Consider the following 23,133-nt stretch of genomic DNA (forward strand, 5'->3'; position numbering starts at 1 on the left):
CACTTCTCTGGGTTTAAGAGACCTTTCGAATCTCCAAGAAAGAGGCAGAGGTTCCAGAGAAAGAGATCCAGCTGTACAAGTTCCCCTGAGTGTACTCAATGGTCTTCCGGGGGGTATATCAACTCATCTAGATATTAACCTAGTTTTACAACAGGCTACATAAAAAGCACTAGCAAAGTCAGTACAAACTAAAATTTCATACAGACAATGACTTGTTTATACTGCTCTATATGCTATATCCTGAAATGAAAGTACAACAATTATATTTAAATTGATTTATTTTATAATTATATGGTGAAAATGATAAAGTAAGCAATTTTTCACTAAAAGTGTGGCTGTGACATTTTTGTATTGTTAGGTCTGATTTTTTAAGTTTTTAAGTGAGGTGAAGCTTGAGGGAACACAAGACAAACCAGACTCTTGAAAGGGGTACAGTAGTCTGGAAAGGTTGAGAGCCACTGCTTTAATCCATCTGACACAGCAGGCTTCTTAAAAATGTCAGTTTTGACAAGATGGTTGACAGTTTGAACCCTCCCCTTTCTCTAGACAGTCAGCTGCAATTATTTGCCCAGCTGCCCCTGTTTGGCAACTGTCTATCCGATTTCCAACAAGCTTGGAATGTATCATGTTGGCTGAAGTGGTGCTGCAAGCAATAACAATGGGCTCTACACCATCCACTTTTCCTTCCTTCCTCCCTCCTTTGCATCGCCCTTCCCCGTTTCTTCTACAGGGGCCCTTCTCATGAGCTCTTATTACAGTGTAGTTTACACTAGAAAATTAGGTTGGTTTAACTGTCGGTCAAGGGTGTGAAAAATCCACCCCCCTAAAAGACATAGTTAAGCCTACATAAGTCTCTGTGTAGACAGCACTAGGTTGACAGAAGAATTCTTTCATTGATCTAACTACTGCCTGTCAGGAAGGGGTGGACCCTTCACCGATGGGAAACCCCTCCCTCCTGGGGGTGGGGAGGGAGTGCCACCCAGCCCTGCTCTGTCCCCAGTTCCACTGTGGCCCGACCCCAGCCATAGCTTCCCTCCTGGCCTCAGCTCCCAGCCATGGCCCCAAGCCCAGACTTAGGGCTGCCAGGTGTCTGGTTTTCAACTGGAAAGTCTGGTCGGAAAGGCAACGTGGCAGTCCTGATCCGCACTGCTGATCAGACATTTAAAGTCTGGTTACCTGCAGTAACTGGCCTCCGCCACCGGGGGTGGGGTGGTGGGAAGAGCAACAGCTGCTGCTGCTGCTGCTGGAGCCTGGGGGAGCACTCAGGGGTAGCTCCAGCAAGAAAGGTACCAGTGGCTCCTCTGTCATGCCCCAGCACAGCTCACTCTCCCCTGCCCTGCCGCATTCACTCCCACCCTCAGAGCATGACTCCCCTTCCCCCATCCTGCCCCACTCATTCCCCCACCCCAGCTTCCGGAGGGGGTGGGGGCACAGACCAGGTAAGGGAAGGGTGCTATTGAAAAAGTTTGGAGACCACTGACTAAGACAAACCAATGTCAGTTCCCCAACAGGTGAAACACTCCTTAGACTCGTGGAAGAATGATCACAATGCAGGTGCAGGAGTTCCCTTCCTCCAACTGGTGCCAATGGTAACTGTAGCTAGAGATGTATCTCTGTTGGGATAGAGTGTATACAGCCCATATGGTACAGGGCATATGATTGCGCCAAGAAACCACCCTCCCCATCAACCTGCTGGAGCTCAGGACAGCCAGAAATTCTTGCCTTCATTTTCTGCCTCTCATCAGAGACAAGTCTATCAAAATCACGACAACAATGTGGCCTGCATGTTTTACATTGACCAGTGGGAAAGGGTCAGATCCACTCTCCACCTACACCGAAGCAATACAGTTATGGAACTGGTGGATAAGGCATTGCATAAGATTTTTGGCAATTAATCTCCCTGGCAGACAAAACTTCACAACTGATGCTCTCAGCAAGACTACAAATGGGAGTTGGACTCCCAGTTTCTTGTCAGCACATTGGGGGTTCCCAAAAGTGGACCTCTTCGCCACAGCTACAAAGAGTGCTACCTGTTCTGTTCCATCGGAGGCTTCGGTCACAGCTCATTGAGGGAGGCATTCTCCTTCCTTGGGTAGAGAAGCATTTCCTCCTACACCTCTTATTCTCCAGGTGGTGAATAAGATTAGAAAGGACAAAGCCAGAGTTTCCTAATAGCCCTGACATGGTCAAGGCAGACATGGTTTCCTTACCTAGTTCACCTAGCTCTCTGTTCAGTGATAAATCTTCCACTCATTCCTCAACTCCTCTCACAGGGCCCCAATCAACTGTTGCATCCCAATCTGAGAACGCTCCACCTCAAGGTGTGTCTCCTCAATGGTTTGTTGGGTTAGAGTCAGCTTGTTCTGCAGAGTACAGCAAATATTACTAACTAGTAGGAAAGAGTCTACCGGAAATACTTGCCTTCAGAAATGGAGAATATTTAGTCACTGGTGTCAGGTCCAGAAAGTTGTTGATTCATTTAGTTGCTTTAACAGCTTTTCATCCCACAATTTATGGGTTCTCACTGTTTGCTCATCCTACAACTGTACCATTCAAGAAAGGACTGGGAAAGCTTTTTCCACAGGTTAAAGTCCCCACTTCAGTTTGGGACCTCAGTTTAGTTCTTAAAATGTCATGACACCTCTCTTTGAACCAATGGCAACTTGTTCATTATTGAGCTTGTCGATGAAGACAGCCTTTTTAGTGGATGATATTGAGGTCTTAATTGCAGACCCTCATTTCTGCAAGGACAAGATTTCCTTATGCCCCAGATTCCTTCCTAAAGTATTCTCTGAGTTTCATCTGAATCAGATTATTTATCTACCAGTTTTCTTTCCAGAACCACATTATTTAGTTTTTGAGGCTGATTTTGTCAGGAGGGTGTTAGCTTTCTACCAAGATAGGACTAAATCATTCAGAAAATCTCCTCTAGACTGTTTTGTTTGCAGACAGATCTAAAGGATATGTTATTTCTGCCCGGAGACTGTGGAAATGGATCTCTGGATGTATTATTACTTGTTAAGGTGCTGCGTCAATTCCACCTCCTCTTGGTGTGTCAGCTCATTTTATGAGGTTGCAGTCTGCACCTATGTCTGTTAATTCAAAATGTCCCAGTATCTGAGATCGGCAGAGTTGCTACATGGTCCTTGGTACATACCTTTTCTAGGCACCATGCCCTAATCAGTGACTCTAGATGGAATGCAGCAGTTGGCAATTCAGTTCTTTCCTCAGTTATGTACTCAATTCCGAAGCTCCCTTCTCCTTTCGGAGGTACTACTCAGGAGAAGACAAAGGGTTACTCACCCTATAGAGTAACTGTGGTTCTTTGAGATGTGTCCCTATGGGTGCTCCACTACCATCCCTCCTTCCCCTCTGTTTTGTATTTTCCTTATGAGACTTGGCGGTGGAGAAGGAAATGAGGCAGTTTGCCTGCACAGCCCTATATAACCTCAGTGTGGGACACAAGGATGTCTAGGACCTACGCATGGGCTGAATGGGCACTGCTAATGAAAATCCCTCTCAAAGGTGTGTGGGACACACATGCACCTGAAGTAGGGCACTCACATCTCGAAGAACCAGTTACTGTACAGGATGAGTACTCTCTTCATCTAAGGGCTTGTGTCCTGTAATGGTATAGTTAAAGCAGCAAACCTCCCTTCCCCAGAGTGGATGGAATTATACCAGTTTAAAAGTGTGTAAATTGGTATGACTTATTCTAGTTCAGGAAATGAAATAAGCTTTACCAGCATAAGGCACCTTTATACTGATATAACTGCATCCACATCAGGGCTTACATCAGTATAACTGTATTGGTAAAAACCCATACCCCCTAACTAATGTAGTTACACTGACTAACTACATAGACGAGCCTAACACTCACACTGACTAGATGATAGATAAATACTCTGAAGTCAGGAAATGATTCTTAGAGAAATGTTAACTTAGTCATATTGCACATACTGTATGTTTTCTGGCATATATTTTACAGCATAAATATTAAGCACAATAATGAACACATTTTTAAATCAACACAAGAATACAAAATACAACAGCTATAATTTGGCTGAGTCAACATTGCAATGGGAAGCTTTTTTCTTTTTTCTTTAATTTCCTGGTGGAGCATATAAATTTGTAATTTAAACACTGAAACATTGCATTGATATGACAGTTTGTATTTTAATTTCTCTGGCATTTAAAAAAGAAAAAAATGGAAATTAAGGCTTGAAGGCTTTTCTGGTGAAGACTTTTAAACTCTTTAAACTTAAATTTTTTGGGATTGTGGAGTTTACAAATTCTACTTGATTTTTCAAGTTTGGAAGAACCAAAATTTGATCAGGCAATGAGGATGATCTAAATTGTACAGGCGAGAAATACTCTCCAACAGAGGTTTTAAGATATGAGAGTCTGTTTCTGCGTTTAGATCTGTATTTAAAGAAACGTTTCTACCCGGACAGCTTTCTACCTAGTTAATAGCTATGCTAACTTAGACACTCACTGTGAAACCACTATTATATCTTTGACTGTCAGCCTCCAAAGCGTCCCTTTTCAGTTTAAAAATGCTAGAAATTGGTAACTCAGGTGATATTTTGCAGACCATTTTAAAAATAAAAATCAACAAATTAATTGAATACACAGATGGCTCATGTAGTTAAAAATTAAGATGACTATTCTTTGTATAGCTCACTAGGATTTTTCCAGTAATGTGTGCCAATAACAGTAGCCCTACCTAGTTCAAGTAGATTACCCTTGATAACTGACCTTTGTGTCCAGTATACATCTTCACTTTTGCCTCAAGCCACATAACTCCCTTTGTGGTTAATTATCTGGTAGCAGAGCACAGCATTCTGGAGATGATTGCTCATGCTTAACCACACACCTGTATTAACATGAGATCTTCTTTCTACTGTGCTATAACTGGATTTTCAATTGCACTGTTTTTAACATAGGATTTTGCCTTGTGACTAACCTGCAATTAATTTTTATAGATGTATTTTACTAAAAGTCACTGTTTGGTGGAAAGATCATATTTCTAGCTAAGTTGCCTATTTCTTTTAGTGTTCACAGTATCTTTCTGAACCTAAATCAAAGAGATTTGTTTGTATGATATATTATCCTGTCTTTCCTTGGTTGGAATTCATGACACGTTCTTGTTGAAATACAAGTTATATACTAGTACTTTTATTATCTAGAGGCTTTTTAAAGTCTCTTAAATACAAATAGTTTGTGTGGCATGCAGGCATAAATCAATATATTTTACACAGCTTTTGTTTAAGAACCTAGCCTGCAGTTTACTTACTACTCATATGTACTGAATTATCAAAGTATGTCGTTAACGTTAAAAATGTACTGTAATGAACCCTCCACAATTTATTGTGGTATTTTCTTTTTAAACTCAAAATATACCTAATTCGTCACGAAAGGAGTGGAGGGAAGTTTTTCACTTTGCTGCCTGAAGGTGTCTGCTATAGTCAGCTTCTATCTGCAACCCCTAAATCAGTTTCTTTTCATCTCTCTGCCTTGAAGAGCTTACACTCTAATTTTAAACATGATGCTACAAGTGCACATGCTGTGTCTGGGGATGGTTGGGTGCGCTACAAATGGTAGGGATGGGATGGGATGAGGAAGTAGGAAGGTTACAGCAGAAAGATCCTGGAGCTGTGAACACTTACAAAGGGAATACCGTATTAATATTAATAACTTGCAAATAGCAAATATTAAGATTTTAATGATGATCACCATAATTGAGCACAACTTCTAATCAGAATATATTGGGAACACTTGTAAAATTAGGAAAACATTCATATTATTAAACCAAGGGGTTTTGTTTTGTTTTGTTTGTTTTTTCCCTAATAAACACCAGAAAATTAGTTTGAAAATGCCTGCAGTCATGTGGCTCAAACTTTCCATTAAAAGTTTAGCTTATGTGCTGAAACTAAGTATTAAAAATTCCAACCCAAAAGGTCCAGAAAAGTTTCATTAAGGGAAGTTGGCATAAAATGTAATAATATTTTAAAATTAGGTTTTGATATTACTAATCCCACCAGTCCTTTAAAAAATGTGCGAGACCATCAGCACTAGGAGCATTGCTTTCTGAAAAAATAAAAGCTCTTTCAAAATATGGCCTCTGGAAAATACTTAACAAGATTATACTTTGAATTAGAGCTGTCTTGGAGTAAAATATACTGTGTCATTTATGTTGGTGAGCACTGAAGTTATTTGTTACTATAAACATGGCACTTTTATTATTTACTAACGTTTTAATATCACATTACTGCTAAAAATGGTTCTGATTTAGGAAAGCTATTAGTACATGCTTAGGTGCACCGCTATTCAAGACTGCACTTAAGCACCTGTTTAAAGCTAAGCAGGTGCTTAAGTGCAGTCCTGAATAATAATTGGGGCCACTATTAGGGTTGGGAGTCAAACTTCATTCCTTTCTTCTTGGGTAGCCAGGACATAGTCTCCAGGTGAAATTCTGACCCTGATACAGTTAATGGCAAAACTCCCATTGACTTCAGTGGGCCAGGATTTTATTCTCCATGTAGTTTTCCTTCCTCCGTGTTACCTTCACCTTCACTGTGGTTAGTCAAAGGAGACATACCAGGAAACAGGGGAAACTGGGTTCAGTAACTCCTCTGCTGGATCTTACTGTGGTGGCATTTTTCAAACTCACCTGTATTCCAAGGTGTCTGCTGGTGTTTAGTGTCCTGGGTGCATGACGTATCTGAAATCATGTCCAGCCTTGTTTTTTTTAGAAGTGTGGTGTGCTCTGGAGTGTAAATATGGAGGGGGGGACTCCAAGCCCCGGAGATAGGAATAGAGCTTCAGCTCATACAGCGGAGTGTTAGTACGTTGGCAGTCATTTTAGGTATCAGATATTTTCTTTTTTTCACCTTAAATATTATTATATTACTAATTCTGTAACGGTATATATAGACTTTAAAACAAATTAAATATAGCTTATTTGCTTATCAAAAAACAATAAATTTTTATTTTATTTAATGCAATGACAGTATCTGTGTATCAAATTGTTTTTAAATATATTATTTTTCAAAATACTATTGTGGAGGTTAATCATACATTTAAATTCAGCTTTCAGATTGCTTATTGATTTGCCAACCTAGGACCATCAAATACAACCTCATGCATATTCTATTTGGGTTGCTTAGCTTTTTTCTGAAGCAGACTTGCATAAAAGTGAATTTTAAATCAAAGTGCTTTGCCAAGACCAATGTATCTTTGGCATAGACCAGTGAACAGTCTGCAGTTCTCATCCAATTTATGTATCTTTTTGGATCAGGAACAACTGTCTCAGACCTGAATTATATTTTCACATTCATACCTCTCAGTCTTAGCAATCTTCTGTTTGTCAGGCATCTTCAAAAGGAGTCTAATTGCTTTATTGATTCTCTCTGTAGCAATCCCCTGGCTTTGCCGATTGCCAAACAAGACAGTTTGCTGGAGAAAGACACCATGTTCAAAGATGCAACAAAAGGCTTATGTAAGCAGCAGTCTCAAGACACCGCATCTGACAATGTCACAGTGACTGACACAACCAAACTTGAACAGGTATATGTCAAGTTTCTTAAATGTCTTGCATCTGGAAATTTAAAATTGATGAACAAGAAAACACAGGAATGTAATCAATTTCATGCTATAAGTTTGGCTACAGTCATTTTCCAATAATAATTCTCAAAATTATTACACCCGAATGTCTTGGGATCAGGCTACCTGAAAGACCCCCTCTCTCGTTGCCTTCCATGGACATAGTTGTGATCAGCAGATGCATTTGGTTTTGAAATTTTAAATAATTGGTCAGGCACTCAAAACCTTGGGGCCTTTGCGTGGTACCAAAGTGAAAATAATAATAGAAAAATAAAGAAACTATGATTTTGTTATGCTCTCTCTTGCTATAATTATATAGACAGTGCTTTATTAACACATAAACTATACAGTCCCTTTACTAAAGAGTTCACAGTTTAACATCCCATAACGAGGTTTCACCCAGCTCATAACAATATTGTGAAAATCTGTGTAATCAAGTATTAGTGTTTATATGACTGTAGCTAGTTTTACTTCCTTTATTAATACAATGATGGGTGCCCTTGACATACTTGAGAGACAGATAGTTTGTTCAGAATCTCTTGTACATTTTCTCTACATTCCAAACTATTTGTTGCTGATAATGTCTCCATGATATCATCATGGATCACAAGCACCTTTAAAGAAGACTATGTGTTTATGAAGCAGTTCTGACTTGTATAATGTACTCAGCACTAATCCTTCTCAATAACATAATTTTTATTGTTGTGCAAGTTGAGAACTGAAATTTCTGTTGAATGCAGTTGCTTTTAAGGAATCTGGGCAAAATGTTTCCGTAACAGAATGCTTTACGTTAAAAATAAAAGCTTTGAACATAGGACTTTAAATGTTATACATCTAACAAGGATTCAGTGTAATTTATCCATAATGTTTGTATCCTAACCTATATTGGAAGTAATCATATTCTGTTTAATTTTTCATTACGATATGCAGAGTCATTACTCAGGTTTTATCTTCATATATTATTAAATGGACCAGCATGATATTTCACATGGTGCATCTCAAGGATATCATACATTTATAGGCAATATGGCATGAAGATTAGGTCTTCCTCAGGGGATCTGAGAGAAGATTTTAAAAATATTAGGCTTGGAACATACATATTTAATATTGAAAGATACAACACTATTTTTGGTTTTGAAATAAAAAAATTACAGTAGCTCAGATTTACACACAAGCACAAAATGTTAATATAGAAAATAACAAAATACCATATCCAATAAAATAAAATTCATAAGTCATGAAATGTAAGAAAATGGGGGTCAGATGAGCAACTGGGAGCCCTTGATTCTTTTTTTTTTTTTTTGTTTCTAGCTGAAATATGTTTTTTGATCGCAACTAATTTCCTGAACCCAATATGCCAGATCAAGAAGGCAATATGAATAATCACCATAGTTGTATAGTTGGCAATTTCTGTTCTTATCAGTTGAGGGGGAGATTTTTCCCAGTACACAATTGAGATCTCTGGCATGAAATGGAGTTGTGTGTTACATTCCACAAGCAAAACTGCTTAGTCTTTTTGTTTGATTAAGCCATTTCTTTTGAAAACAGACTTGGCATAGAACTGTTGTGCCACATATTGTTGGCCACATAATGTGGTGTGGACTTCTAATGTACAATATTCAGTGGTTTCTTCTTTATTGCAGTAATGTTAGATAAAACATGCAGGGGAAAGTAGTGATTGGAAGAATATTGTGCATGGAAAATGGAATGCATACTGCCTTATTAATGGTACAAATAAATAAAATGACTTCTGGTGATATAGTGAAAATTACTAAAGTTTTGTTATTAAGCCATCTAAACAGATTGGGAACAATTATATATTCCCAAACACACACACAGACACACTGTCAAATGAGTAAATAGAAAACTTCATTGTTAATATTAAAAATAAGATAGCATTTAGCTTCTAATATATCTATGGCTGAGAATGTTCAGTGATGGTTCAGATTATCAGTTTTGACCTGCTGTCTCCATAGTTTAGGGTATTGAGAATAGTAGTAAAATATATATTATAAGATCACTTTGTCAGTCAGACACAGGAGGAAAGAAGGAAAAAGTAGAATAAAGGCATCTGTATGCTCAGAAAAAGGAGGTGAACAGAACAAAATTGGAAATCCCCTGGAAGTGTTTAACCCCCAATCAATTCATCTGTGAAGTTAATGCATGTGGAATTTCATATATATGTGTCTCTTTTTTACTGCTTGAGTTTAAATCTAGCTTTTATGGCATTTATTTGCTTCATAGGCCAACATCATCAAATTCTTCTCCTTGACCTTGGCTGGATGGCATATCCTGGGGATGTGCATCCTTTTTTCCCCCTCACACAGTTTTGATTACTTCTGAAAACAGTGCACAGTGAGCTGCATATGTAGCTTATACATGTCCATGATAGTGTATTATGGCATAAAAGCGTTATCAGCATGAATTTGGGTTGGCTACATTACTTATGCGTGGCATCCCAAATGAGAGCAAATACCATAACATCATATTATTCTGTATTGGTGAAAAACCTACCTTGACATCCTTTGGATCAGGAATTGACCCTCTATACCACACATTAACATAAAACTATCTTAAAATTTTTTATTCAGTATTTCTGTTTTTTATTCCTCGACCTGTAAAACCAGACCTCCTACCCCATGCCTCCTTGGGAGAGAAAAGTTATGATAAACAAATTTTAGAAACCTTTTAGAACAGCCTAATAGCATTTCTACCCATAAAAAAGCCAACTCAAAAAATTAATCACAATTAAAAAAATTAATTGTGATTAATCACACTTTTAATCACACTGTTAAACAATAGAATACCAATTGAAATTTATTAAATATTTTGAATGTTTTTCTACATTTTCAAATATATTGATTTCAGTTACAATACAGAATACAAAGTGTACAGTGCTCAATTTATATTATTTTTATTACAAATAGTTGCACTGTAAAAATGATAAAAGAAATAGTATTTTTCAGTTCACCTCATACAAGTAGTGCTATCTCTATCGTGAAAGTGCAATTTACAAATATAGATTTTTTTTGTTACATAACTACACTCCAAAACAAAACAATGTAAAACTTTAGAACCTACAAGTTCACTCAGCCCTGGTCTACACTAGGACTTTAGGTCGAATTTAGCAGCATTAAATCGATGTAAAGCTGCACCCGTCCACACGATGAAGCCCTTTATTTTGACTTAAAGGGCTCTTAAAATCGATTTCCTTACTCCACCCCTGACAAGTGGATTAGCGCTTAAATCGGCCTTGCCGGGTCGAATTTGGGGTACTGTGGACACAATTCGACGGTATTGGCCTCCGGGAGCTATCCCAGAGTGCTCCATTGTGACCGCTCTGGACAGTACTGTCAACTCAGATGCACTGGCCAGGTAGACAGGAAAAGAACCGCGAACTTTTGAATCTCATTTCCTGTTTGGCCAGCGTGGCAAGCTGCAGGTGACCATGATGGAGTCCCAGAATCGCAAAAGAGCTCCAGCATGGACTAAATGGGAGGTACGGGATCTGATCGCTGTATGGGGAGAGGAATCCATGCTATCAGAACTCCGTTCCAGTTTTCGAAATGCCAAAACCTTTGTCAAAATCTCCCAGGGCATGAAGGACAGAGGCCATAACAGGGACCCGAAGCAGTGCCGCGTGAAACTGAAGGAGCTGAGGCAAGCCTACCAGAAAACCAGAGAGGCGAACGGCCGCTCCGGGTCAGAGCCCCAAACATGCCGCTCCTATGATGAGCTGCATGCCATTTTAGGGGGTTCAGCCACTACTACCCCAGCTGTGTTGTTTGATTCCTTCAATGGAGATGGAGACAATACAGAAGCAGGTTTTGAGGACGAAGAAGATGATGATGATGATGAGGTTGTAGATAGCTCACAGCAAACAAGCGGAGAAACCGGTTTTCCCGACAACCAGGAACTGTTTCTCACCCTGAACCTAGAGCCAGTACCCCCCGAACCCACCCAAGGCTGCCTCCTGGACCCGGCAGGCGGAGAAGGGACCTCCGGTGAGTGTACCTTTTAAAATACTATACATGGTTTAAAAGCAAGCATGTGAAAGGATTACTTTACCCTGGCATTCGTGGCTCTCCTGGATGTACTCCCAAAGCCTTTGCAAAAGGTTTCTGGGGAGGGCAGCCTTATTGCGTCCTTTATGGTAGGACACTTTACCACTCCAGGCCAGTAACACGTACTCGGGAATCATTGTAGAACAAAGCATTGCAGTGTATGTTTGCTGGCATTCAAACAACATCCATTCTTTATCTCTCTGTGTTATCCTCAGGAGAGTGAGATATAATTCATGGTCACCTGGTTGAAATAGAGTGCTTTTCTTCAGGGGACACTCAGAGGAGCCCATTCCTGCTGGGCTGTTTCCTGTGGCTAAACAGAAATGTTCCCCGCTGTTAGCCACAGGGAGAGGGGAGCGTTGAGGGGGTAGCCACACAGTGGGGGGAGGCAAAATGCGACCTTGTAACGAAAGCACATGTGCTATGTATGTAATGTTAACAGCAAGGTTTACTCTGAAAGAGTGTAGCCACTGTTTTATAAAATGTGTCTTTTTAAATACCGCTGTCCCTTTTTTTTTTCTCCACCAGCTGCATGTGTTTCAATGATCACAGGATCTTCTCCTTCCCAGAGGCTAGTGAAGATTAGAAAGAAAAAAAACCGCACTCAAGATGAAATGTTCTCCAAGCTCATGCTGTCCTCCCACACTGACAGAGCACAGACGAATGTGTGGAGGCAAATAATGTCAGAGTGCAGGAAAGCACAAAATGACCGGGAGGAGAGGTGGCGGGCTGAAGAGAGTAAGTGGTGGGCTGAAGACAGGGCTGAAGCTCAAATGTGGCAGCAGCGTGAGGAAAGGAGGCAGGATTCAATGCTGAGACTGCTGGAGGACCAAACCAGTATGCTCCAGTGTATGGCTGAGCTGCAGCAAAGGCAGCTGGAGCACAGATTGACCCTACAGCCCCTGTGTAACCAACCACCCTCCTCCCCAAGTTCCAGAGCCTCCACACCCAGACGCCCAAGAACGCGGTGGGGGGGCCACCGGCCAACCAGCCACTCCGCCACAGAAGATTGCCCAAAAAAAAGAAGGCTGGCATTCAATAAATTTTAAAGTTGTAAACTTTTAAAGTGCTGTGTGACATTTTCTTTCCCTCCTCCACCACCCCTCCTGTGCTACCTTGGTAGTCATCCCCCTATTTGTGTGATGAATGAATAAAGAATGCATGAATGTGAAGCAACAATGACTTTATTGCCTCTGCAAGCGGTGATCGAAGGGAGGAGGGGAAGGTGGTTAGCCTACAGGGAAGTTGAGTGAACCAAGGGGCGGGGGGTTTCATCAAGGAGAAACAAACAGAACTTTCGCACCGTAGCCTGTCCAGTCATGAAACTGGTTTTCATAGCTTCTCTGATGTGCACCGCACCCTCCTGTGCTTTTCTAACCACCCTGGTGTCTGGCTGCACGTAACCAGCAGCCAGGCGATTTGCCTCAACCTCCCACCCCGCCATAAACGTCTCCCCCTTACTCTCACAGATATTCTGGAGCACACAGCAAGCAGTAATAACAGTGGGAATATTGGTTTCGCTGAGGTCTAAGCGAGTCAGTAAACTGCGCCAGCGCGCCTTTAAGCGTCCAAATGCACAGTCTACCACCATTCTGCACTTGCTCAGCCTGTAGTTGAACAGCTCCTGACTACTGTCCAGGCTGTCTGTGTACGGCTTCATGAGCCATGGCATTAAGGGGTAGGCTGGGTCCCCAAGGATACATATAGGCATTTCAACATCCCCAACAGTTATTTTCTGGTCTGGGAATAAAGTCCCTTCCTGCAGCTTTTGAAACAGACCAGAGGTCCTGAAGATGCGAGTGTCATGTACCTTTCCCGGCCATCCCACGTTGATGTTGGTGAAACGTCCCTTGTGATCCACCAGAGCTTGTAGCACTATTGAAAAGTACCCCTTGCGGTTTATGTACTCGCTGGCTTGGTGCTCCGGTGCCAAGATAGGGATATGGGTTCCGTCTATGGCCCCACCACAGTTAGGGAATCCCATTGCAGCAAAGCCATCCACTATGACCTGCACATTTCCCAGGGTTACTACCTTGATATCAGCAGATCTTTGATTGCGTGGGCTACTTGCATCACAGCAGCCCCAACAGTAGATTTGCCTACTCCAAATTGATTCCCAACTGACCGGTAGCTGTCTGGTGTTGCAAGCTTCCACAGGGTTATCGCCACTCGCTTCTCAACTGTGAGGGCTGCTCTCATCTTGGTATTCATGCGCCTCAGGGCAGGGGAAAGCAAGTCAGAAAGTTCCATGAAAGTGCCCTTACGCATGCGAAAGTTTCGCAGCCACTGGGAATCGTCCCAGACCTGCAACACTATGCAGTCCCACCAGTCTGTGCTTGTTTCCCGAGCCCAGAATTGGCGTTCCACAGCATGAACCTGCCCCATTATCACCATGATGCATGCATTGGCAGGGCCCATGCTTTCAGAGAAATCTGTGTCCATGTCCTGATCACTCACGTGACCGCGCTGACATGGCCTCCTCGCCCGGTATCGTTCTGCCAGGTTCTGGTGCTGCATATACTGCTGGATAATGCATGTGGTGTTTAATGTGCTCCTAATTGCCAAAGTGAGCTGAGCGGCCTCCATGCTTGCCTTGGTATGGCGTCCGCACAGAGAAAAGGCGTGGAACGATTGTCTGCCGTTGCTCTGACGGAGGGAGGGGCGACTGATGACACGGCTTACAGGGTTGGCTTCAGGGAGCTAAAATCAACAAAGTGGGTGACTTTACATCAAAGAGTATTTCAGCAGGACTTCACGGAGGGTTCCAATAAGAAATGGTGCACCTAAGTTATTGTTCTTATTGGAACAAGGAGGTTAGCATGGCCTCTGATTGATACATGGCTAGATTTACCTCGCTGCACATTCTCTGTGAGTGACTGAAGTGTGACCTAGAGGAATGAGTCCCCTAGACGGGGGAGGAGGCAAATGAGTACAAAACAAATCTGGTCTATTTCTTGTTTTGATCCACTCCATCTATCTTTTACATGTTTGGCTGGCAGCAGACAGTGCAGAAGGACTGCATGCCATCCACATCTCATGGCTGCTCAGCAGAAGATGGTTCAGTAGGACTGCTAGCCATCCTCATCTCTTGCCCATGTCTGCCCAGGCGCTTCTGGCCGACGTGGCCAGGAGCACCTCGGACATGACGAGGATGGCTACCAGTCGTACTGTACTGTCTGCTGCCACAAGGCAATGGGTTGCTGCTACTGTGTAGCAATGCCGTACCGCGTCTGCCAGCACCCAGGAGACATACGGTGACGGTTACCTGAGTGGTCTCCATGCTTGCCGTGGTATGGCGTCTGCACAGGTAACTCAGGAAAAAAGGCGCGAAACGATTGTCTGCCCTTGCTTTCATGGAGGGAGGGAGGGAACGGGGGCCTGACGATATGTACCCAGAACCACCCGCGACAATGTTTTAGCCCCATCAGGCATTGGGATCTCAACCCAGAATTCCAATGGGCAGCGGAGACTGCGGGAACTGTGGGATAGCTATCCACAGTGCAACGCTCTGGAAGTCGACTCTAGCCTCGGTACTGTGGAAGCACTCCGCCGAGTTAATGCACTTAGAGCATTTTCTGTGGGGACACACACACTCGAATATATAAAACTGATTTCTAAAAAAACGACTTCTATAAATTCGACCTTATTCCGTAGTGTAGACATACCCAGTCCTACTTCTTATTCAGCCAATCGCTAAGGCAAACAAGTTTCTTTGCATTTACATGAGATAATGCTTCCAGCTTCTTATTTACAATGTCACCAGAACATGAGAACAGGCATTCATGTGGCAATTTTGTAGCCAGCATTGCAAGGTATTTATGTGCCAGTTATGCTAAATATTCATACGTCCCTTCATGCTTTGGCTGGTATTCCAGAGGACATGCTTCCATGCTGATGACGCTCGTTAAAAAAATGTGTTAATTAAATTTGTGACTGAACTCCTTGGGGGAGAATTGTATGTCTCCTCCTCTGTTTTACGTGCATTCTGCCATATATTTCATGTTATAGTAGTCTCAGATGGTTACCCAGCACGTGTTGTTCATTTTAAGAACACCTTCAACGCGGATTTGACAAAATGCAAAGAAGGTATCTGTTGGAGTATGTAAGGATTACGTAAAGACCTGGGTAACTGCTACCATGGTAGTAGGGAGTGAGGCACAGGCAAGCACTGTTTCTTCCCTTGATAGATAAAGTTGCCACCCTTTTTCCTTCCCTTCGGCTTGTTAAGGATTGATAAGCATCATAGCTGCATAAGAAATATGGTTGTCTGAAGGATACCCTTTGTGTGAAGAAATGTTATCTGATCCCCTCCCTTCCTCTCCCAGCTACATAAATGAGCTCAGGGTCATGGCCCCTTGCTCCTACAATTACTGCAAAGGAATGAATCTTCAAGGTAAAAATGTCTAAAATATGCTTAATGCTGTAAACATTAAATGGGCTGGTATAATTATATTCAGTAATTAGCTATTAATATTCATTATATGGACGGTCATATTATCAAATAAGGGTTTTGGGGGTGTTGGAGTAAATGTGTGTATTTACATATTAACTTAGATAAAAAAGTGTGATGTGATTAATTCAGGGCTTACTCAACAATTGGGTTGAGGAGAACAAGTACCGCAATAAAGAAGTCCATTTATTCAATATGCCTCTGGGTCCTCCTGCTCCTTCTTTCCATCTCTAACAGAACCAATGTGAGATTTCTAAAGACAGCTACAGCAGCCAAGTTTTAAGAATCTGAAGTGCCTTCTAAAAATCTGAGAGGGTCGAGGTGTAGAGCATGCTTTCAGAAGTCTTAAAAGAGCAACACTGTGATGTGGAAACTACAGAACCTGAACCACCAAAAAAGAAAAACAACCTTCTGCTGGTGGTGTCTGACGCAGATGATGAAAATGAACATGTGTCTGTCCACACTTCTTTGGATTGTTATCGAGAAAAACCTGTCTTCAGCATGGACACATGTCCTCTGGAATGGTGGTTGAAGCATGAAGGGACATATGAATCTTTAGCACATCTGGCACATAAATATCTTGTGATGTCGGCTACAACACTGTCACACGAACATCTGTTCTCACTTTCAGGTGACACTGTAAACAAGAAGCAGGCAGCATTAGCTCCTTCAAATGTAAACAAACTTGTTTGTCTGAGCAATTGGCGGAATAAGAAATAGGACTGAGTGGACACATAGGCTCTAAAGTTTTCCACTGTTTTATTTTTCAGTGCAGTTATTTTTTGTACATAATTCTACATTTGTAAGTTCAACTTTCATGATAAAGAGAATGCATTACAGTACTTTATGAGGTGACTTAAAAATACTATTTCTTTTGTTTATTACAGTTCAATTATTTGTAATAAAAATAAATATAAAGTGAGCACTGTACACTTTGTATTCTGTGTTGTAATTAAAATCAATATATTTGAAAATGTAGAAAACATCAACAAATATTTAAATAAATGGTATTCTATTATTGTTTAACATCACGATTAATTGTGCAATTAATAGTTTTAATCACACGATTGATCGCGATTAATTTTTTTAATCACTTGACAGCCCTGTTTCTGATATGAATAAGATGATAGGTATCTATTGAAAAGTTCTACAATGAAAGCAGAAATGAGGAAGCATAATTTAAAAATAAATTGGACAGTACTGAATTCTCATCATTGTGAAAAAATAAACTCGATCCTGACATAGAATCTCAAAATCATGATATAAAAATATAAGAACTCGAAAAATTATATCAAACTCTTACACTGGAATCTGATCTCCACAATTATAAGCGAAAAGGATAACCTCTCTGTGGGTCTGAGAGCACATAACTACAAACTTTCTTAATGACAGGTTTCAGAGTTAGTCTCCCCGTCAGAGCCTTTCACTGTCATGCATAGCTACATAGTTCCATAGTGTGGATGCAGCCTACTTTTCATTGCTGTGTGTGTCTACACTTACCCTATATGCCGTCACAAGAGGTGTGTGGTGTAGATGAAACCTATCAGTAGAGATTTTCTTTGGTCAGTATTTATTGCCTGTTACTAATACTGATCAAAAAAAAGGGACACATTAGTGAAAAAATGTCTCTTCTTATCAAATGATGTTGAAATTTGGAATCTTACGTCACATACAATTTTGTTTTGAAGAATGGAGGGAAAATTATGAGGAGTCAGAGTGAGACTAGTCTTAAAGTGGTTGCTAACATGCTGCTGTATGCTGCCCAAAGTGTGATAGAGTGAGCAGAGCCAAAGCTTTGTCCCCTTCCCACATGTCACTCTACAGAGCCAGTTTGGTGTGCAGGGAATTAAGTGGCACTCTTGAGGCCAGCTATAAATTATTCCACTTGTCACCCCATCTCACCCTAGGGGAGCAAAGCAGGGGAAGAACTGTGAATCTCTGAATCATAAACCATCCCAGGGCTACTCATGGGGGGGTGCATCTTATGCATTGCCCCTTACACAGAGCTATTCCTAAAGGCACGGTATAGCCCAAAGACAATATATCCATTATTGGGGTGGCATTTTGTTATAAGTTCTGCTCAGAAGTGACCCTGAAAATATGCATGTTGGTTCATTCTATAAAAGTCATGATAGTCATTATGTAGCACATATGCAGCTAAATGCATATGAATACTTTCATTTGTGAGTTCTGTAATGTAAGCAGTTTAATTTTAGGAAATGATAAAAAATTAATTTAAAATGAAATTATCCCCAATACCTATTTCCTTTTGGCCTTTAATACTTCCTAATTAACATTTCTCAGATTTTTTTTTTTGCTTTGAATTGTGGTTTCTGTCAAGTGTATGATTTAAATTGGTGGCTCATTCATTACAAATAGAGCTGGACTTTAATGAAGATAATAATAGGATTGGTTGTGGAATTGACAAGGAACTGAATACAGCAGTTCACTCTGAGCCATTTGTATGTACTGTGTGTGATTGTGCTGTACGATATCTAAAGGCATAACAAGTTTGAAAAATAGGAAAAATTCTCATAAGAGGTATGCCCTGATTCAAGCAAGCAGTAACAACAATGCATAAAGAAGAAAATAGAAAAAGAGTTTTGTTATTAAATCCAGACTTAGAGAACTGTCACTTCTTTTTGTGCTCATGTCCTGAGAGCTGTCATTCTTGACACAAATCTGGAGCCTGTGAGAATCTTTCGGGTGAACTGAAGTGTAAAAAGCTACATAGCTGATATTCTACAATTCTGAAATTGGTTGTGATGCTAGAGAAGGGCTATATTTTTGTAAGTTCAGTTGTTTTATACTAACAGATGTATAGTTGGTAAACTATTTAAGACCCAGCAGGATTTGGTGGTTCTGTCTAACACCACAATGGCTCGTGTGGTTTTTTTGCTTGGCATAAAGATGAAGGCTGAGTGCCTTCAAACACTCTTTTTGTGTGTATCTTGGGTATCTTAAATCTAGTGCTTCTATTTATTGTTTGATTGATTGATTGATAAAAATATATATGTTGTGTTATTTCCAAGGGTTCACATCTGGGGAAAGACATATAACATCAAATCCTGTTCATCTTGCTTACTCAACAACACAGCGGGTAGCCTCAGTGTCTGATTATCTCTGCCTTAAAATGACAATTATAATGCTTTTTGTATATATATGTATAATCACAGTACCTTTTGGTCAATGATCTGCAAGCACTTTACAAAGGTCCCATTTAGTTCCTTTTCACAGATGAAGAGACTGAGGCACATACAGGTTAACTGATTTACCCAGTCACACAATGAATCAGTGATAAATTTAGGAAAAGAACCCAGAACGCTGGACTCCCAGGGCCAGACACTGCACCTATTAAAGTAATTGGCAAAACTGCCATTAACTTCAAGCTTGGACCCTCAGTGTTTCTGCACTGGTCACATTGGTCAATTACTGATGAAATAACATTGTGAATGCCATTTTCTTTTTCTTTTTGTTAAAATGTGGATTTGCCAGTTGTTCACTTCAAACACAATTCTTCTAGGTGACTATTATCTATTTTTATATGTTCTTCTGGCATCTAGAAACATTAAACTTGTCAGCTGATATTAACAATGATACAACCTGCACTGTGAGCATAGTAGAATTCACTGCACAATGAATCAGCCTTTATTGTATTTTATAGCAGTTCGCTTATAGTTGATTTATTGTACTTTTATAACATATAAGCAATTTTCTTTTTGGTAACAGAATTTGTTTCTATAATATTTAGATTGTAAGCTCTTTAGGCCTCTTATCTCCTTCTGTGTTTGGAAAGCACCAAGCACATTTTGGGTGCTACTGTGATATAAATAATAATAAAACGTTATGACTCATACATTAGATACTGACCACCTTCCACTCCTCCTGACAATTTAACTCCCGTCTCTCATTGAGTTTCCTCTGTTACGTTCTGTGCAGCTGAATTTCAAAAGCGTATTAAGTTCCATATGCTGAGAAGGATGAATCTACAGGAATATGGGAGCTCGGTTTGGTGGCAGCCGATATGTGATTTACAAGTGCATTAACTTTTCAACTCTCTATCATCTTCATCAGAAATAGTTAATGAAGAGGGCAGGAGTGTTCTACTTGAACTTGGAGTCTTGTCAGGTTTAGGAATTGCAAATAACATACATGTACATTTCCATATACTTAAGTCCCCATTAAACCCATACAGAATATATGCCTTAAAATTGATAATCTTTCTAATTTACTTCTTTTGCTTAAAATAAAGGATTAAGAGTTATTTTAGACGTATAGACAACTTTTTGGTTTCCTAATGCACAATAAATATTTATATCAATTGTAGTGTTTGTCACTTGTAATTGAAACTAGGGCATTACACTGCAGGATGAGCAGCTATGAAGTTTGATTATTTTAATGTATGATTTGTATTTTCCAGGTCAAGTTAATGCCTCCAGCACCAAATGATGACCTGGCTACTCTGAGTGAGCTAACAGACAGCAGCCTGCTCTATGAGATTCAGAAACGTTTCAGTAACAATCAGATATATGTGAGTGGCTATGAAACTGCTTACTGCAGCATTTTTATTCAGTTACCTACAGTCAACTTCAATCATGAGCAATTAAAGAAAATAGGATAGGACTATTAATAATTCCAGCTAAGCAGAATTACTAGACACTAGGCTGGCAAGTATAGCTGACTAATATTAAGATGAATGAAGGAGTATGTGTGTGTTAAATTTACAACTACTCAAATTTAATTGGAAAGTCTGAAATTAGAAAGAAAAAAAAAAGCTATAGCGAGTATGCACAGGTGAGCCTATATGTATATTTACCAGAAAATATGTGTGGGTAAAATGTGATAGGGGCATGTGAACTCTTTCCTCTTAAATTATCAAGAGATTTCTGTCTTCAACTTTATGTAATCATAATTTTCATGCAGGCTTCTGATTACAATAACTGGAATGGAATAGAGATTTGGATAACAAATTCAGAAATCAGTATACAGCATTTGATTCCCTGTTACTTTTTCCTACAATTTACATGAATAATTCTCTTGATATTGTTATGTTAATGATTTAGACACAGTAAAATAATTACAAGATGATTTACATGCAACAGATTTTTCTGTTCTTGCCATGTTAAACAGAGGGAGAATCCAGTCAGACATAGATTATTTCAAAAGTAAAACCTGCATATGCATATTTCTGGCATCCCTATTCATAACTACTTACCCTTTTCTAGCTTATTGAACAGCAGATTAGGTAATTTGCATGTAAATTTGAAATGTGTGAATCTGCTTTAATCTAATGAATTGACAGAGTGTGGTTAGACCAGAGAAATGCAGAGATCCAGAATGTCGCAAACAACAAGATACTGTAAATACACCTGAAATTAAATACAGAAGTTACATTTGTAGGTACTATGATATTGCTTGGTAGTAACAATGCTGTTCAGATGCTGAGATTATATCTATGCTCCTGCCTTTTTTGGTTTATATGTATCCTCCTTTTTAACTCATTTTCAGAGGTATTGAGCATGCACACCTCTGACTCAAGTCAATGGGAGCTACAGATGCTCAGCATCTATGAAAATCAGGGCCAAGTGTAGGTTTACTCTTAAAGTAGTTCACCTGATTTCTCATTCTCAGGATTGACCCTGGGGTTCTAAGGCTCCGCTCTCTTATTTATCCTTCTGGTCTAATTAAATATTTTGGTTTTGTTCAAGAGCACAATAGTGATCTCGAAGCCATTGATCAGTGCTGTTCTGGTTAACAGCAGCCATTTGTGCAATGTGTGGCGATCACCATCAGAACTGAAAAACCTCTCATCCATTATTTACCTGGGCTCCATTATCTCAGAAGGGAAAAAGACCCTGGAGGCCATTTCCAAACCCAGATCTTCCTCACCACAGCACACATACTGCCATGCTCACTGAAGCTGTTACAGAGAGGCATAAATTACATCTGCCCTATCCAACAGGGGATCTAAGTGGGGCTTCATTCTGAGGGCAGGTGATTTTATTGTATCTCCTCTCCATAAGGCTGTCCTGTTAGTGGAGAGAGGTGGGGCAGGTGGGCAGATGGGTAGATTTGATTTTATTGTTGCAACACAGAAGTCCCATCTGTGAATGGCTGCTAAAGGGATACGCTAAATCAGCATAGTCTCAGGTCACAGGTCAGTGCTGCCTAGTTTTGTGTTTCATAGACACCTTATACACTCCCGTGCAGAACACTGGGTGAATGTAGCTGCTTTGTAAGGAATATTGGAAAAGGAATAACCGATACCTTTATGTTACTGGAAATATGGGTGCCTTGATAAGCCTAAACTATTTATGTAAATAGATTTTTAGAATGAGCTAATGATAAGTGAATGAACAATTAAACAGAACTTTAATACAATGAAAGTTTCAAATCACTGATACTATTATATTTTTGAATGGCATTAAAATAATTTTGGACTACTAGTGGTTGCTGGTTTTCTGATGACAGTGGGCGGGATCCTGGAAAGTGGCGAAGCTTGTATGAGGAGACAGAGAATGGATGCAAAGGCATCTTTAACCCTCCCCCGTCCCTGCCATGTGCTCTCCTGATCCTGGGACTGACTGGGTGCAGAGCCGTTCTTTGGCATACATTAGAATAGCCTTCAGGGTTCACAGTGGGTGCCAACAGCCCCAAGTGGCCCTTTTGGCATATGGAAATCAGCTGGTGGTTAGAGAACCCAGGCCTCACCCTCTTACAGTTGGCAGCTAATAAAGAGGTGGCGTAGGACTCACTATAGCATTTCTATAACATCAGAGAATTACCCTGTGTGGGGGGAATCCTGCAGTGATTGGTTAAGAAACTGCCTTCCCTGGCTTTATGGCAGTTTTCCACAAAGGAAGTGACAGAGTGGCTCCAGGGGCCTGGGCCTAGTGATTTTTGCTTTTGGGCATCTAAATATTATAAAAAGCAAATGGCAGACTGTGTTGTGACAGATAATTGTTTGGTCCTTTCCACCAGGAGACAACACAAAACACATTGAGACAATAGAGG

At 40.4% G+C, this 23,133-nt stretch overlaps 1 protein-coding gene across 6 annotated transcripts in view; it reads left to right on the plus strand.

The window, feature by feature from the left end:
* The window catches only part of MYO16 (myosin XVI), a 610,604-nt gene that overhangs the window by 308,000 nt on the left and 279,471 nt on the right, over nt 1-23,133 (plus strand). For all 6 annotated transcript variants that reach the window (XM_073349543.2, XM_078853554.1, XM_073349529.2 and 3 more), the window contains 2 exons: nt 7,419-7,569; nt 20,540-20,650. In XM_073349543.2, the coding sequence (XP_073205644.1) occupies nt 7,419-7,569; nt 20,540-20,650 (262 nt within the window). The remainder of the gene's footprint in view (nt 1-7,418; nt 7,570-20,539; nt 20,651-23,133) is intronic.

This window comes from Lepidochelys kempii, chromosome 1 (assembly GCF_965140285.1).
Source record: "Lepidochelys kempii isolate rLepKem1 chromosome 1, rLepKem1.hap1, whole genome shotgun sequence".
In the NCBI taxonomy this organism is placed as follows: Eukaryota; Metazoa; Chordata; order Testudines; family Cheloniidae; genus Lepidochelys; species Lepidochelys kempii.